The following is a 19,176-nucleotide window of genomic DNA, read 5'->3' as shown; positions in this document are numbered from 1 at the left end:
TGTGGGATACAATGACATTTTGAAAGGCAGCTTAAAACAGCTGAAGATGGATTTTAAAGAACTGAATTGGTCACTACTTGACACCAACAAACACCCAATAATATCTGGCCCTCTGCCCTCCCTAAATCTTGGCATTGAACAGTTCAGCAGACATTTAGCCCTCCATCACTGGCTACGAGACTATTGCAGCTCTGTGGGTGTAACATTTATTGAACATTTTGGTATCTTCTGCAAACAATGCTCGTATTAAAAGGAGGATGGGATCAACCCAAATCATTTGGGTTCCTGCATCCTTTCACAGCATGAGAAGGCTGCATTGAGACAATGACATATCAATGACTCAAGTCCAGATCATTTCATTAATGCTGTGCTTTGAGGTAAGTCTCAATGGAAGGCTGTACCATTTGAGTATCTATGAATATCTGTCCTGTGATGCCATAAGATGTAGGAAATAGCCTAAACAGGAGTCTATTTAGATGCATCTAAGTGACTTAAGGAATGAACACCATTTGAGTTTGTCTTTCAGATTTCTTTATTCAATGGAGTGAAAAGCTGTGCGCTGCCTCCTTTGATATCAGAGCTAAATGACTTAGACACTCCTATTTGAAGCACAGCTTTAACTCAATAATAAGCCCACTGCCTTGTCTTTATCATGATTGCCTGTGCACATTTCAATCCATCAATGCACTCAAAATGCATTTATCTGGATTCCATCACGTGACATCGGGAGACGTAGTTCTGGGAAAATGTGTGTATTTTATCTGTCCGATGTGTGGATTCAAACAACCCTTCTCAGAGCTAACACTCTTACATCATTTAAGGGGACATTTAAAAAGCCATAACATGCCCATTTAAGAATTGTGATTATGGCACTAATGGGTATACTCATTTAATGCCCACAAGAGTAGAAACATGTAGTTGCAGTTAGTTCCCGAACTTCTGTGAAGATGTTGTATTTGTGGAAAGTCTCCCGGTCACTAGTTCAGTTCACCCTGATGCAGAGTGTCCCACTCAGAGTGCAGACACTTTTGACCCCCCCCCCCCTGAGTGTCAGTTTGACACAAACGAGCCGAGAGCTCAGTTAAATACAAATATGGCCTCTCTATTCTTAAAAATGCAACGTGTTCTCTATGTTTCTGACTACTCATCACAGTGAATAGTTAGGCACAGGTAGGCAGATAAAGGTAGGCAGATAAAGTCACGTTCTGACCTTTTTTTTTGTCTTTATAGAGTATGGTCAGGGCGTGAGTTGGGGTGGGCAGTCTATGTTAGTTTTTCTATATTTTCTATTTCTGTGTTTGGCCTGATATGGTTCTCAATCAGAGGCAGCTGTCAATCGTTGTCCCTGATTGAGAACCATATTTAAGTAGCCTGTTTTCCTTTGTGTTTTGTGGTTGGTTATGTTCAGTCTTTGTGTGTCTGCACCAGATAGAACTGTTTCAGTTGTCACTGTGTTGTTTTGTATTTTTGAAGTGTTCAGTTTCTTATTAAAAAGATTAACACTAACCACGCTGCGCTTTGGTCCCATCCTTCTTCCACCGACGACATCCGTTACACCGATATACTGTAGTTTTCACTTGTGATTAACCGATGTGTATAAGCGACAAAATAGGGACCCTTATTATTTTCGGTTCCACCAGGTCTTGTTTGTGACTACGTCACGCATTTTCATATCTGAGCGAGGGACCCCTCCTGCGGACAGGCTCATCCCCTCAAACCCCAGAGGCAAGAGACAGTCCTCTGACATGGGAGTCCAAATACCAAAGTATTTTCCCATTTTGGTTGACTTTATTATTGTTCTTGATTTTGTTCATTTTTAGGTTCATGATAAGCAGGCAGATATGGTGCACAGGGTTTTATTTATATCGATGCATCATGGGGAATTTAAGGTCATAAGTCTCAATGTAAACGGACTGGGGAGTGACATCAAGAGAAGTAAGGTAATAGCAGAGATGAAACAGGAGATAGTTGACATACTATTCTGGCAGGAAACTCACTTATCCACACCTGAACACGAGAAACTCAAGAAAATGGGATACAGGAACACTTTTATTTCTTCTTACAAAATGTGTAGAAGGGGAGTTGCAATCTGGATCCCAAATGCAGTTCATTTTGAGTCTATGACAGAAATAAAAGACAAGGAGGGTAGATTTATACTTGTTAAATGTAAACTGGATAACAAGGAAGTTACATTATTTAATGTATATGCACCCCCAGGGAGTGACATGGTCTTCTACAGGAAGTTACATTATTTAATGTAAACACACCCCCAGGGAATGACATGGTCTTCTACAGGAAGTTACATTATTTAATGTAAACGCACCCCCAGGGAGTGACATGGTCTTCTACGGGAAGGTGTTTGATTGATTTAATTGCCACAGAAACTACTGGCACTCTTATCTATGGAGGGGATTTTAACACAATTCTAAACTCAAAACTGGACAGCACAAATCAAAATAGGAAAATGAGTCAAGTTGCTAAAAAGATCAATAGGATACTGCAGGATCTAGGACTGCTCGATGTATGGCGTGACACCCACAAGACCGATAAGGAGTATACTTTTTACCCAGCCCGCCACACTGAATACTCCAGGTTAGACTACTTTTTCATGTACAGTGCAGATAGACACAGGCTAAAGGATTGTAGGATTGGGCAGAGCGACTTCAGATCATAATGGAGATGACCTTACTCTACACCTTCTGTTATTCCTTAAAGAACACACAAAGACTCTTTCTCAGTTATATATTTAGTTACAGTTTTTTTTACACATCAGACAATCATATACAGTATGATTCTTCGCAAAGCATTCTGTATCAAACACTGTTCTCTATCCATCTATCTGCATTGTTCACCTGACAACAACATCCTACCAATTGAACCACTGCCTGTCTGTTTGTGAGTGATTAATAGTAACTTTGTCTGCATGTTTTTTGGGGGGGATGTGTGTGTTTGTTTTTGTATGGATAGATGAAGTGTGCATTTACACATGTAATCTAATCCTGATCTTTTGACAATTATTTGTCTTGTGACCAGTCAGACCAGAATTTCCCCAATTGGGCTGTGTAAACGCAGCAAAAGATCGGAATTGTGTTGCCTATGTAAACGCAGCCTGTGTGTGTGTGTGTGTGTGTGTGTGTGTGTGTGTGTGTGTGTGTGTGTGTGTGTGTGTGTGTGTGTGTGTGTGTGTGTGTGTGTGTGTGTGTGTGTGTGTGTGTGTGTGTGTGTGTGTGTGTGTGTGTGTGTGTGTGTGTGTGTGTGTGTGTGTGTGTGTGTGTGTGTGTGTGTGTGTGTGATATATCTGTACTCTCTCAGCCATGCAGAAGAAGTCGGTGGTCAGCTAAGTCCATTCCTGCTGAGGCCGTCAAGGAGCTACACAACATCAGCCGACACAGCTACTAACCCTACCTGGTGAACACTGGACAACTACAACAGGTTCTACAACAGGCTGGACCTGTCCTCTCAGTCTCTCCCAGACAGGTTTTATTACCAGCCATTGAGCAGCTGCCCTCTCTGAATGCTCTGTGGCCAGTCAGTGAACAACATGCTCATTTGGGTTAATAGATACCGTCTGATCATTTCTGGGTTGTTTTGTGTGAGGGAATTTAGGAGTCAGTGTGAGCGTTTCGCCTAAGCGCCTGATTATTTGTAGCGAGCTAGGAGAGGCGTTGAGCTGGGTGAGAGCTTGTTTATTAATATGATTATTCTCAGTGCTGCTTGGCTCGGTTGGTATTCCTGCCCTGAGAAAAACAGAGTGGAGGAGAGAAAATGTGAGCACCAATTACCACCCTGTCTCATCCACACTGACTGCTCAAGTGTACCTAGATTGATGGATGTTTTACATCAATTTGGAACATATTCAGGGTATGTGCTTAATGTACACAAGACCCAAGTCCTAGTCTTTAATGATACCCCACAGGAAGAGCTGAAGAGTAGGTAGAACTTCCACTAGACCTCTTCATCCATTAAATATCTGGGAATAAATCTACCAAAAGATGCACCCAAACTTTATTGCATGAATTACGATCAAATCAACAAGACAATATATGACCTAGACAGGTGGAATTCACTTCCCTTAGATCTTAGTAGTAGAATTGAAACCATCAAAATGAACATCCTGCCAAGGTTACTGTATTTGATCCAATCACTGCCCATAGAAATCCCACAGAAACAGTTTAGGGATAAACGGATATCAAGGTTTATCTGGAACAGTAAGAGACCAAGAATTAGATATAAATTATAATTACCAAAAAACTGTGGAGGTATGGCCTTACCAAACCTAAAATATTATTATGTGTCATCCCAATTGAGACCTCTGTTGTGTTGGTGCAATTCAGAATACGAATCCAAATGGAAAGACATTGAGACTACTTTGACAGAGATACCCATAGTCAGTACTGGGAAATAATGACATGGTAATAGAGATATACAATAGACAAAATCAGTGGATTAATTTCTCTGAAGACATGGTTTAGGGTAGTTAAGCAAAATAATTTAGACAGAGTGATCAAACTGCTGAGTTGGCCCGCATACAACCCCAGCTTCATCCCTGCAACTCAGGACAGCAGATTTAAACAATGGATGCAGAAAGGCTTCACATCCTTCATGTAACGTTTGTCGTCAGGAGGAGACCAAGGGGCAGCGTGGTAAGTGTTCATGATTCTTTAATTACTCAGAACACCAAACAAAAACATCAAAAAGAATAATGACCGTCACATTCTGCAGGCTTCACAGAGCTAACAAAAAACAAGATCCCACAAACACCAAAAGGGGAATGACAACTTATATGTGATCCCAATCAGAGACAACGATAAACAGCTGCCTCTGATCGGGAACCACACTCGGCAAAAAACAAAGAAATAGAAAACAGAAATTAAGAAACTAGAATGCCCACCCTAGTCACACCCTGGCCTAACCAAAGAGAATAATAGACTCTCTATGGCCATGGCGTAACAGTACCCCCCCCAAAGGTGCGGACTCCTGCCGCAAAACCTGACTCTAAAGGGGAGGGTCCGGGTGGGCATCTCTTCACGGCAGCGGCTCCGGTGCGGGACGTAGACTCCCCTCCGCCCGCATATCCCTTCGCTTTGGTGGCAGCCCTGGTGCATGGACCTTCACTGGAGGAACCTGGCCGCAGATCATCGCCGCTGGCTCCGGACCGGGGACCGTCGCCGCAGGCTTCGGGCCATGGATCCTCACTGGACGCTTCGGGCCAGGGATCATCACTGGAGGCGTCGGGCCATGGATCATCACTGGAGGCTTCGGGCCATTGATCATTACTGGAGGCTTCGGGCCATGGATCATCACTGGAGGCTTTGGGCCATGGATCATCACTGGAGGCGTCGGGCCATGGATCATCACTGGAGGCTTCGGGCCATTGATCATTACTGGAGGCTTCGGGCCATGGATCATCACTGGAGGCTTTGGGCCATGGATCATCACTGGAGGCGTCGGGCCATGGATCATCACTGGAGGCTTCAGGCCATGGATCATCACTGGAGGCTTTGGGCCATGGATCATCACTGGAGGCTTCGGCCATGGATCATCACTGGAGGCTTCGAACGTGGAGCTGGAACAGGTCTCACCGGACTGAGGAGACGTACTGGCAGCTTAGTGAGTGGAGCTGCCACAACACGTCCTGGCTGGATACCCACTCTAGCTCGGTGAGTGTGGAGAGCTGGCACAGGACGCATTGCGCTATGACGGAGCACTGGAGGCATAGTGCGTAGAGTCATTGCAGTACACACTGGACCATGGAGGCGCACCGGAGGTCTGGAGCGCAGAGCTGGCATAAGTCATCCTGGCTGGATACCCCCCTTAGCCCGACAAGTGCAGGGAGTTGGAACAGGCCGCACTAGGTTTTGCTGGCAAACCGGGGACGCCGTGCGTAGAGCTGGCGCAGGATAATCTGTGCCGAAGAGACGCACCGGAGGCCAGGAACGTCGATCCTGGCTGCATGCCCACTCTAGCACGGCCACTGCTAGGAGCTTGCACAGAGCGAACAGGATAACACGGAGCTTGACCAGTCATTCTCTCCCCACGGTAAGCATGGGGAGTTGGCTCAGGTCTACAACCTGACTCCGCCAATCTCCCCGTGTGCCACCCCCAAAAAACATTTGGGGGCTGCCTCTCGTGCTTTCTTCGTTGCCGTGACTCTCTCGCTGCTTCCACCTGTTCCCATGGGAGGCGATCCCTTCCGGCCAGGATCTCTTCCCACGTCCATGATCCTTTGTCATCCAGGATGTCCTCCCATGTCCAGTCCTCCTGACCACGCTGCTTGGTCCGTTTGTGGTGGGATCTTCTGTAACGTCTGTCATAGGAAGGAGACCAAGGTGCAGCGTGGTAAGTGTTCATGATTCTTTAATTACTCAGAACACCAAACAAAAACTCAGTAGAAACAGAGATGGCTCTTCCTGTACTGCCGCTGTCTGTCAGTCAGCATGTCAACCATGTGGAGGGTTGGTGAGATTAAGCGACAGTTGAGATTTGATACGCACTCCAAATAAAGTTACGACGTAACACTATGCTCTGAATGTAACGGAGGTGAAGCGAGAGAGTTCCTATGCACTAAAATGAAGCTGGAACATATTTTCTCAAATGTATGCCTTACAACGGTTATAACAGTTCATGTTTTTTGATAATTGCAGCAGCTTTAATGTGTGGCTCCTTAATTTCCCGTTTTTGTCTAATCGCTGCAGCCCCATATACGGACAATATTTCATTTAGAAGATTCAGTGACACCGATTGGATAGTCCATCTGTAGATGGTCTATAGACGCTCAATTAACTATCAACACATGTTAAATGACGATCAACTAACCCTAACATATCAGCAGAGATGCAGTTGACATTTCCTTAGTTTCTTGATAGTTTGAGCATCGACAGGGCACTACCCAAATAGTGTTCCCCAAAATGATTTGTAGTGGGACGACCACACATGTCATCGTGTGACTCCAAGTTTACTTCAATATGATGATGGTTATTATATCAATACTTTCCCATAATGTCACACCCTGATCTGGTTCATCTGTCCTTGTGCTTGTCACCTTCCCCAGTATCCCCTGGGTATTTATACCTGTGTTTTCTGTCTGTCTGTGCCAATTTGTCTTGTTTGCCAAGTCAACCAGCATTTTTCTCCCAGGTCCTGTTTTTGACCCTTGCTTGTCCTGACTTTGAGCCCGCCTGCCTGACCACTCTGCCTGCCCCTGACCTCGAGCCTGCCTGACCACTCCGCCTGCCCCTGACCTCGAGCCTGCCTGACCACTCCGCCTGCCCCTGACCTCGAGCCTGCCTGACCACTCTGCCTGCCCCTGACCTCGAGCCTGCCTGACCACTCTGCCTGCCCCTGACCTCGAGCCTGCCTGACCACTCTGCCTGCCCCTGACCTTGAGCCTGCCTGACCACTCTGCCTGCCCCTGACCTCGAGCCTGCCTGACCACTCTACCTGCCCCTGACCTCGAGCCTGCCTGACCACTCTACCTGCCCCTGACCTCGAGCCTGCCTAACCACTCTGCCTGCCCCTGACCTCGAGCCTGCCTGACCACTCTACCTGCCCCTGACCTCGAGCCTGCCTGACCACTCTACCTGCCCCTGACCTCGAACCTGCCTAACCACTCTGCCTGCCCCTGACCTCGAGCCTGCCTGACCACTCTACCTGCCCCTGACCTCGAGCCTGCCTGACCACTCTACCTGCCCCTGACCTCGAACCTGCCGAACCACTCTGCCTGCCCCTGACCTCGAGCCTGCCTGACCACTCTGCCTGCCCCTGAACTCGAGCCTGCCTGCCGCCCTGTACCGTTTTGGACAATGCCCTGGCTATGAACTCTTGCCTGTCCCCGACCTGCCTTTTTGTCTATCCCTCAAACCATCTGCCTCCTGTGTCTGCATCTGGGTCTCACCTTGTGTCGTTATTCATAAAAGCATTTCCACTGACATTTCTCAAATAATGAATTTTACAGAGACAAGAATATCCCATCTTGTCTTTACTCGCATAAAAAGGTTCGATGGAAGCCTGGTTTGTGTCACAGTTGGTTCGTGTGTTGGGGGAAGGCATTTTGTCATGTTGAATACACAGGCATAGGAAAATTAAAGTCTGGTTTGAGTTGTGCGTACTAATATAGTATGGTTGGGTAAGTTCTGAGTTAATAGGCACCCGACTAAATCGAGGTAATCTGTTTCCAAAAATGGTTTGCGTTAACGTCATAAGAATTTGAGTTTCATTGAAGTTCATATTTTGAGTTGGTAAATTGAGTTCACCGAACTTATCGGGTGTTACAGTGTGCACTATAGTTACTGATTGTTCTACAGCTGTGTTCTACAGCTGACGAATAGCCTATCTGTTTGTGAGGAACGCGGTGCCACCGTGGTGCTTTTAAACAGCAGAGTAACAATCAACCCGGTAAAGTGAGTAAGAGGATATGATGTGTTGGCATGATAAGGATTTCATTAACATTTGTCAATGATGTCCATTCCATGGAAAACCATTATAATAGTAACGCTTGTCCCAGTCTTAACAAGCGGCGGATACCCACACCAATTAAAACCTTCCCTCTGAAAGATTAGTCAGTGGCACACGACAGGCAAGGACTTGATGGATGACGGCAAAAAAAGCACAAACAACTGGGATGTTCCTTCATTTGACTTCCAGGCAGATGTTAAAACCCCATCTCCTTTTCGTCACGGAGGCATGGATGTCTTTCACAACATCATTCTAAGGAACTCTGACTCTGTTCACCAGCCAGCCTCTCCTTCTGCACATTACTCACATCCCATTTCTATGTTTCAACCCTTCATATAAATAAGGATCCACCTGGCCTTAAATGAAGACCATTGATTGCAAGCCACCCCTTAGCTATCTGAGCGCCGCCGCCTTGTGACACAGCGAAGGACGCTTCTCTTATTTCATAGAGGAAATCAGGTGGCTACTTCTACCTGCAGCACAGAGACAGAGTAGCCTGAAGGCTAACAACTTCACAGAGCAAAGTAAGTATATAATTGCCTTGGTTTGGGGCGGTTTGCCTTGTCTGAAAGTTTAGAGTAACATACCACCATGTAGATAGCATCACGTACATAATGGTGGGGAAAACATTTATTGAACTAACTAACTTCCCTTCTTCCTCATTGTCTCATTCCTTCCTTCCATCCATCCTTCCCTATCTCTCTATCTCTCTATCTATCTATCTCTCTATCTATCTATCTATCTATCTATCTATCTATCTATCTATCTATCTATCTATCTATCTATCTATCTATCTATCTATCTATCTATCTATCTATCTATCTATCTATCTATCTATCTATCTATCTATCTATCTATCTATCTATCTATCTATCTCTCTCTCTCTCTCTCTCTCTCTCTCTCTCTCTCTCTCTCTCTCTCTCTCTCTCTCTCTCTCTCTCTCTCTCAGTGGAGGGTTTGGAGCTGCTGGTGTGTATGTGTGTGTTGGTGTGTGTGCGAGGGATCTGTGCAGCCCCAGTTCGGTGTAGCCTCCAATCGGCAGAACATGCTCAGAATGAAAAGGAATTGCTGGTGGAACGGCTGAGTGATGAGGTCAACCTCATGCAGGAGGAAAACTCTGAACTCTCACCTTTGGAGGTAAGACAGCTTGAGTTATGATTGCCTTTAACCGCAGATCAAGGAGCTATTCAAATAGCCTGCATGTTTTGTTATTGTTAGGCCTTTATTTAGCTAATTGGATGAATAGAAGCATTGGAGAAGAGTGAGAAAAGGGTAGCCTGCGGTTACTGTGACTAATCGGCTACAAATACTTCAGGAAATTGTGTTTAGTTGTCTTACTAATTTAACTATAAAATGTATATTTCCTGAAGAAAAGAATGGTGAAGAATGAATAAAAATCTTATGGGGAATAGCATGGTCTGGCCTGGACTCTCCTCAGGCATCAACTTTTTGCCGCCTGTTTGAAGCGCTGTCACCATGATTGAAAAGGTAGTAAACTTGTCTCAGCAGCCTTCATATTAGCATGTTGGCATGTTGGATCGAAAGAGGGTAGAGATGTCTTTACCCGTTATCGCGTAGCCCTTTTCTGCAGTCAATGACCAAAAGTGCCTTCTTTGGCCTCGTATGGAATATTCTTACTATTTTTCAAAATCTCATAATTAATAACGTTTAAAAATAAAAAATTTAACAACTAATATCCGGTGTATCTATGTCAAAATGTTGTTATATTTCAGTCATCTGTGATGTATGTCGAGTGTAATATTGGGATGCAAACTCAAAATGTAATGCATTCCAGCTCTATATCTGACATGGTAGTATCTAGGTAAATTAAAACGTTGTATCGTCATTTGACAGATCGATGTTGCCAAAAGAAATGGCAGAAATTCACACGGATGTTTAATGGCTGAACATCTGATATGTGCACTGTTCCATTTGTATCTGTGGAGGCGTGTACGAGTGTGACGTGAATTTGAAAGTTGATCATTTCATGTATGATGTCCAACAGACAAACTTGATATTGCCCCAGGAACAATCTGGAAAAATAAGAGAGGTGGGTGACATAGAACTCTATAGAACTCAACACATTACAACACAGCCTATAGCCAGCCAAACATGGATATTAATACTGGCATTTCATTCTATTTTTGCCTACAGACATGGTGCCTACTACACCAAATAGATTGTAATTACCACAACATGCCTGAAGTTGTCCGCAAGCATGCCCAATCATTGAGACAGTCTTTGAAAATAGCGGTGAGTGATTGTGTGTGTGTGTGTGTGTGTGTGTGTGTGTGTGTGTGTGTGTGTGTGTGTGTGTGTGTGTGTGTGTGTGTGTGTGTGTGTGTGTGTGTGTGTGTGTGTGTGTGTGTGTGTGTGTGCGCATGCATGCTTGTGTGTGTGTGTGTGTGTGTGTGTGTGTGTGTGTGTGTGTGTGTGTGTGTGTGTGTGTGTGTGTGTGTGTGTGTGTGTGTGTGTGTGTGTGTGTGTGTGTGTGTGTGTGTGTGTGTGTGTGTGTGTGTGTGTGTGTGTGTGTGTGTGTGTGTGTGTGTGTGTGTGCATGCGTGCTTGTGTGTGTGTGTGCATCTGGGTTGAAGGTTCTCTCTCACACCTTCTTCCGTCTCGCATCCCAGGCTGTGCCTGACTCTGGTCCGTGTCTGTCTCTGTGTCATGTCGACCTCGACCCCTGGAATAGTCTGAGGTGGAAGATGGGTCGTCTTTCTCACTGGGTGAAGATTCTAAACAGTCTAAATCTCGACTGCACCTCATAGAACAGACTAGACGTTTATTTATCAGGTAACTATTCTACAGCTATGTGTCAGCTTGTATTTCAATTGTATTTTAAATATATATTTAGTAAATACCAGCCAATCTGAATCAGGATTGACATAAATTCACCGAAAACCTGCACTAACAATATAACCATGTGTTAGGGCAGGTTTCAGGAAATGTATGTAAATCACAAAGCTCATTTGCAATTCCTGCAGTGCAGGGCAATTCTCAGCAACAAAAGAGCGATCCAATTAAGATCCTACACCTGTACTTGTTCTATTTTTATTGAATACCAAAGTGACATGAGTCATTTATTTATAAATCTGACTTTCTTTTGACTTCTTTTGTTTTATTTATATATTATCTCTGTCAGTGTATATATCTGTACAGTATGCTGTATGTTAAGCCTATTGTTTGTCTTAATCACAGTATGTCTTTACAATATATTTATGTTTAGGAACAAAAATGTCAGTTTAAAACTATTGATGGAATTGAGCTTTTTCTGCTGCTGTCACCATGACAAAAAAAATAAACAGCATAGTCTGCATATTCATCTGAAGAGGATAGAGATGCATTTACCTGTTATCACTTAACAACACTGGCAGAGTTCTCTTGTCAAGATACAAGTATCCTGTTGGTGCATAGTGGGATACTATGCGCCAACACACACACACACACACACACACACACACACACACACACACACACACACACTGGAATTGAGAACAACAATCAGACTTTGTGTGTGTGTGTGTGTGTGTGTGTGTGTGTGTGTGTGTGTGTGTGTGTGTGTGTGTGTGTGTGTGTGTGTGTGTGTGTGTGTGTGTGTGTGTGTGTGTGTGTGTGTGTGTGTGTGTGTGTGTGTTGGCGCATAGTTTAAAATTTAAACGGACATAAGATGGGGTAGATGTTCACATTCATTTATTTATATTTCTGTGTTTCTCCTTTTAATCATGTTCATGTTTTTATAATCTTATGTACTGTAAGTTGCACTGTAATTCAGTTTTCTTTACTGTAAACTGCCAAAGTGCAGCATTATTTAGACATGTATTTCTTGTTAAATCAAATAAAATCCAACTGTATTTGTCACATGCGCCGAATGCAACAAAGTGTAGACCTTACCGTGAAATGTTTACTTACAGGCCAACAGTGCAGTTCAAGAATAAATTTACCAAATGAACGAAAGTAAGAAAAATACAAAATAAAAAGTAACACAATAACATAACAAGAACGAGGCTATATACAGGGGGTACCGGTACCGAGTCAGTGTGCGGGGGTACAGGTTAGTTGAGGTTATTTGTATATGTAGGTAGGGGTGAAGTGACTATGCATAGATAATAAACAGTGAATAGCAGCAGTGTACACAACAAATGGAGGGGGGGGGAGTCAATGTAATAGTCTGGTGGCCATTTGATTAATTGTTCAGCAGTAATGGCTTGAGGGTAGAAGCTGTTAAGGAGCCTTTTGGTCCCAGACTTGGCGCTCTGGTACCGCTTGTCGTGTGTTAACAGAGAAAACAGTCTATGACTTGGGTGACTGCAGTCTCTGACAATTTTATGGGCTTTCCTCTGACACGGTCTATATTATAGGTCCTGGATGGCGGGAGGCTTGGTCCCAGTGATGCACTTGGCCATACGCACAACCCTCTGTAGCACCTTACGGTCAGATGCTGAGCAGTTGCCATACCAGACGGGTATGCAACCAGTCAGGATGCTCTCGATGGTGCAGATGTAGAACCTTTTGAGGATCTGGGGACCCATGACAAATATTTTCAAGTCCCCTGAGGGGGAAAAGGTTTTGTCGTGCTCTCTTCATGACTGTCTTGGTGTGTTTGGACCATGAGAGTTCGTTGGTGATGTGGACACCAAGGAACTTGAAACTCTCGACCTGCTCCACTACAGCCCCGTTGATGTTAGTGGGGGCCTGTTCGGCTTGCCTTTTTCTGTAGTCCACGATCAGCTCCTTTCTCTTGATCACATTGAGGGAGAGGTTGTTGTCCTGGCACCACACTGCCAGTTCTCTGACATCCTCCCTATAGGCTGTCTCATCGTTGTGGGTGATCAGGCCTACCTCTGTTGTGTCGTCTGCAAACTTAATGATGGTGTTGGAGTCGTGTTTGGCCACTCAGTCGTGAGTGAACAGGGAGTACAGGAGGGGACTAAGCACACACCCCTGAGGGAGCCGGTGTTGTGGATCAACATGGCAGATGTGTTGTTGCCTACCCTTACCACCTGGGGGCGGCCCGCCATGAAGTCCAGGATCCAGTTGCAGAAGGAGGTGTTTAGTCCCAGGGTCCTTAGCTTTGTGATGAGCTTCGTGGGCACTATGGTGTTGAACGCTGAGCTGTACAGCATTCTCACATAGGTGTTCCTTTTGTCCAGGTGGGAAAGGACAGTATGGAGTGCGATTGAGGTTGCGTCATCTGTGGATCTGTTGGGGCGGTATGCAAATTGGAGTGGGTCTAGGGTATCTGGGAGGATCCTGTTGATGTGAGCCATGACCAGCCTTTCATAGCACTTCCTGGTTAAATCCCCCACTTTACACATACAGGCCTATATCAAGTTATAATGCATTATTTTAGGATGCTTTAGGTAAAGCCTTACGAATATTTGCTTTACCGATGTAGCGGTTATCAGTAGGATATTCTGATCCTAGATCTGTGGTTAAAGGCAAACATTACTCAAGCTGTCTTAGCTCCACAGGTCAGAGGTCAGAGGTCTTGTTCTGTATGTGGTCGACCAGGTCACTTAGGTGCTCCACCAGCAAGTCTCTTCCCTATGTTCACAAAACAAATCATACTTTGTGTGTGTGTGTTTCTAATTGGCCCAAACCTAGTTTAAAGCCAGTTGTGTGATGCGGCTGATGTTTGACAAAGTCAGGGAAATTCCTAACTATTAGACCTCATTATCATTCTTAAATCTGTTTCTACTTAATAAGGTCAAGACAGCAATCAGCAAAAACTCACATACACGCACACGCACGCTTACACACGCACACACACGCACACACACGCACTTTCTCTCTCTCTCGCTCTCTCTCGCTCACTTGCGCTCTCGCTCTCACACACACTCACACACATACACTCACACACAGTCAATGTGTTCTTAATTTTCATTATGTGGTGAGGCTCTGAGTTGGCAGAGAGGAGTAGGAGTCGCACGATACCTCGCTAAACTCACTTCATCCCTTGATTCTATTATGAAAAGACCATAAGTCCAATTTCCTATTAAGTGTAAACTACACGCAGCTGGAAAAATGAGTTGTCCCTACAGCATCTAATCTCCTGCACGGTACATGGAGATGTGCGCCTGATGTGACACTCTGTGACCACTGGGAGGCAGCAGAGGATCGTACAGAACAGTGATTCCCAGAACTTTGCCAGACAAGGCTTTCGTCACAATTCACCTGTATGTTCCAACTTACCATATACGGAAACACAACTCAATGTATAGGTCTAACCATCCCACTGTCTGGTAGGTTGGCAATTGCTCAGTACCCAAAGATCCCCAATTAGCACATTCAACAGACTCCCTTCATGTCTGAGAATTATTCATTACTACTGTACTCTGAATGATGAGAACCTCAAATACTACCTCTGTGCCCGTGGGCCATCCATAACTAACTCTGTGTTGAATTATGACATCAACCCCTGAGAACAGGCTTTGGGTGGGTTTAGGGGTTTAGAGAACCAATATGGGACAAGAATAGTCACATAAATAGGAGATAATTACACGACAGCACAGTTACCGCCGGCGACAGCGGATGATGGACGAGCGTGGGATAAAAAGAAAGAGAGAGAGAGAGGGCGAGGGCGAGAGAGAGAACATAGTAAGAAGGGAGTAGGGGGAAGGGTTAACGTAACATTAACTGTGGATGGAGGGATAGGAGTGAAAGAGAACACAAAAGGTGGAGGGGGTGGGATGGAGAAGTGGAAGGGTGGAGAGGGCGTTGTCTCCGGACTTAAGTGCTGCCTTTTATACTGTCCTTACTCTGTTTCTACCTTTTATGGCTAAGATGAACCAATGTCAAGTGTGTAATGTGTGCCTCCTAGCAGACTGAGTAAATCATACAGGGGAAGAAGGGGGGGGGGGGGGGGGGGGAGAGGGAGAGAAAGGGAGAGATATTTATTTGACCTTTATTTAAGCAGGGCGTCACCGTTGAGACCAGGGTCTCTTTCACAAGGGAGCCCTGCATATACAATTTCGTAGACAAAATCAAAAATCAAATGCAACATAAAACCAATCAAATAGAGCACAACACAAATATTTAAGAAAAACAATTACATTCCTCAATTAGAAGGTCCCCAATCAATATTGGAAATTCCCCGAGCGGCACCAGAACATCCAACTCTAATATATTTTGTAGTTGGTTCCAGCAATGAGGTGCTTTGTAGATGGGAGAGAGGGTGTGAGAGGGAGAGAGGGAGGAAGACTGGGGAGAGAGGGGGAGCATGAAGAGGGTAAGGAAAGAGATACGTGGGAGAGGAGAGATAGAGAGGAGGGGCAGCTAACGAGTAGGAAAAGGGGGAGCAGGGAAAGGAAGACAGAAATCCAGGGAGGGAGGTGAAAACGGGAGAAGGGGAATGTGGGCGAGAGATGAAGGGAGAGTGGCTGTGGGGGACATAGAGAGGAAGAGGGAGATTAGAAGTGACAAATGGAGTGGTGGGGGTGAAGAGGTTGAAGCAGTGCTTGGCATGTTAGAGATACGCGATAAGATCATGCAGTGACCTTAACAGCATGATTTCGTCAACCTTCAAGGGCAGATTTAGCTAAGAGAAAGGCAGTGTGAAAAGGAGTCGTGCCCCCAGCTAAAGACGTTCTCTCTATTTCCTGCATCCTCTCAAACCTCAGCCTCTGCCTTCCCTCTTCAGTTCCATCCTGCTTTTTAAAACGGTTGATCTTCTCACCTCCTTCACCCTCTCCTTTCTCCTGTCCATCCCTTCCAAACATCCCATTCGTACAAGTTTCTAGTGCTTCTCTCGCTCCTCCTTTCCCCAACTCGCCTGTATGACCTCGTGTCTTTGGGTCGGAAGGCTGTGATTGGTTGAAAGCTGGCCTTAGACCTCTAAGGAGGGGGTACCATGTGTGAGTCAGAGAGATCGAAGAGATTCTGAATGTAAAGACCAGCAGGGTTGGGGTCAATTCCATTTAAATTCCGGTCACCTCAGAAAGCAAACCCAATTCCAATTCCGCATTCCACAAGTATTGAAGAGAATTGGGATTCAAGTTTTCAGTGCACTTCCTGAATTGACTGGAATTAAGAATTAACAAGTGACATGTGAACACCCTCACTGAAAATGACCGGTAGCTCTCTGTCACTCTGATTCTGTCATTCTGACAGTGATACTAAATAAATGAGAGATGATTTATAATGTGGTGTAAGTGCTTCATAGCATTTGGGTCTTACTGCTAATAATCTTTGTTGACGTCAATTATTGTTGTGTCCGCAAGTTTGGTATGCAAATTTACATTTACATTTACATTTAAGTCATTTAGCAGACGCTCTTAGGAAACCGGTCCCAGCTGTCACCACTTTGATGTGCCAATCATGTTTGATCGTTAGGCAAATCCAAAGCAAGTCACTCATTATTTCAACCTCCTAAAACCTTTGTTGAGGAATCAACACTGTCACACACCATCACTTTGTTTCAACACCAACTAGCCATGATCACACACTGTATTTACAGTTTTTGTACAATCACTTTGGCACTCATTTCAGAACCTCGATGTCATTTTTCAAAACTCTAGGCACAAAACTCACAACCAATAATCAAAATGTACATTTTTCAAACCAATAACACTTTTTACCAATTACTTGGATCCAATACACATAAAGCTAAAATAATTTGTTCATTGAAAAAAAAATCACCTGTTCAAAATGATCACAACTGAACATCAAAGTATTACCGTTTCAAAATGCAATTCACACATTACATCTAAGATGACTGTCTATTCATTTCATTACAATGATCTAACTATCAATTGATAGAGTGATTGTAAAAAAGTGTAAGAGATCCCCTTCTGCACACCACTGTTTCAAACAGCTGTTATTTGAGCATGTGTGGCCTTTCCGTTAGCTTGAATGAGTCTGGACATTCTCCTCTGACCTCTCTCATTAACAAGGTGTTTCTGCCCACAGAACTGCCGCTCACTGAATGTGTTCTGTTTATCGCACCGTTCTCTGTAAACTCTAGAGACTGTAGTCTCTATCCCAGGAAGGCAGCTGTTTCTGAGATGCTGGAACCACCATGTGTGGCATCAACAATCATACCACGGTCAACGTTTCTTAGATTACGCATCTTGCCCGTTCTAATGTTAGGTCGAACAACATCTAAAACTCTCTACTCTGTATACTCTATATATTGAGTTGCAGGCAACCACATGATTCACTGTTCGAATGTAACCTTCCTTGATGAGTTAAATCAGGTCTGTAGAGCTGATGGTGTGACCAATGTCATTGTGTGGTATAATGTCAGGTTCCACCATGCTCAAATGGTGCAAGCATGGTTTCAGGCCCAACCACAATTTACCACCCTGTACTTACCCCCATACTCTCCTTTCCTTAACCCGTTTGAGGAATTTCTCTCCACATATAGGTGGAAGGTATATGATGGGCGCCGTCACGAACAGGCCACCCTTCTCCAGGCCATGGATGACGCATGCAATGACATCACGGCAGACCAGTGTCAGGCCTGGATTCACCCAAAGATTCTTCCCAAGATGTTTGGCCAATGAAAACATCCATTGTGATGAGAACCTGTGGCCAAATCCACAAGACAGGACTGATGGAAATATAGAAGTTCAGAAATCAATCTTTTGTCTTGCTTTTTACAGTAAGCCAGGTGAGGAACACTGCAGTGATGTTTTACAGTAAGCCAGGTGAGGAACACTGCAGTGATGTTTTACAGTAAGCCAGGTGAGGAACACTGCAGTGAGTGATGTTTTACAGTAAGCCAGGTGAGGAACACTGCAGTGATGTTTTACAGTAAGCCAGGTGAGGAACACTGCAGTGATGTTTTACAGTAAGCCAGGTGAGGAACACTGCAGTGATGTTTTACAGTAAGCCAGGTGAGGAACACTGTTGACTGTGTCTGTGGTATTCTCTCCACTTGTCCTTTTACAGTGATGTATTTATGTGTAGTAGCATGAAACATGTATCACATGTTTTGTACAACAATATTTAATGATTGTACGAACAACTACTCAGTGAAACTATCGGTATCTTGTGTGTGGGTGATCTAAATGAATGTTCCCATGGTATTTCATGATAAATGAGTTATTTGAACCAATGATTCTGCAAGTGCAAGGTTTCTTTAAAGATATGAATGCACAATGCAGTGTTTTGAACATTGGACAGCCTGTCCTACAAGTGATGACCGTTTTGAGTTTAGTGTCTAGAGTTTTGAAAAATGGCCACAAGTTTCTGAAATTAGTGCCAAAGTGATTGTTAAAAACTGTAATGAGAAAACTGCATTTTTACTAAGTCCAAGCCTGTCCGCTTCTCACTGGGCAGACAGACACATACTTGGAATTGAGTTTGTTTTGGTCTAGTCCAATCGAAATGTGTTTGAAGAAAAAGAAACTCAGACAGCGCGACGGAATGGAGAACAAGCTTCGTATCACCATGGGGTTTTGAATGGACCATTAAAAAAGATGCCCTGTATGTATTTTCCACTGTTAAACCGGTAAAATATTTAGCTGTTTTTCATGGTTCCTTGAAGAAAACATTTTGTGAGAGAGAAAGAATATTTGAGTCTGTCTCTTTGTGTGTGTATCTCTCTCTTTGTCTGTGTCTGTGTGTGTGTGTGTGTGTGTGTGTGTGTGTGTGTGTGTGTGTGTGTGTGTGTGTGTGTGTGTGTGTGTGTGTGTGTGTGTGTGTGTGTGTGTGTGTGTGTGTGTGTGTGTGTGTGTGTGTGTGTGTGTGTGTGTGTGTGTGTGTGTGTGTGTGTGTGTG

The 19,176-nt window shown here is 44.4% G+C and overlaps 1 protein-coding gene across 1 annotated transcript in view; it reads right to left on the bottom strand.

The window, feature by feature from the left end:
* Positions 1–3,704: 3,704 nt before the first annotated feature.
* Positions 3,705–19,176, bottom strand: part of LOC124010670 — a 46,357-nt gene continuing 30,885 nt past the window's right edge. The window contains exons 5-7 of the mRNA XM_046323333.1: positions 5,583–5,707; positions 5,030–5,222; positions 3,705–3,737 (exon numbers count right to left, since the gene is read on the bottom strand). Of these exons, the coding sequence (XP_046179289.1) occupies positions 3,705–3,737; positions 5,030–5,222; positions 5,583–5,707 (351 nt within the window). The remainder of the gene's footprint in view (positions 3,738–5,029; positions 5,223–5,582; positions 5,708–19,176) is intronic.

The sequence above is a fragment of the Oncorhynchus gorbuscha genome, linkage group LG23 (assembly GCF_021184085.1).
Source record: "Oncorhynchus gorbuscha isolate QuinsamMale2020 ecotype Even-year linkage group LG23, OgorEven_v1.0, whole genome shotgun sequence".
Taxonomy (NCBI): Eukaryota; Metazoa; Chordata; class Actinopteri; order Salmoniformes; family Salmonidae; genus Oncorhynchus; species Oncorhynchus gorbuscha.
This window is presented reverse-complemented; position numbering and strand designations above follow the sequence as displayed.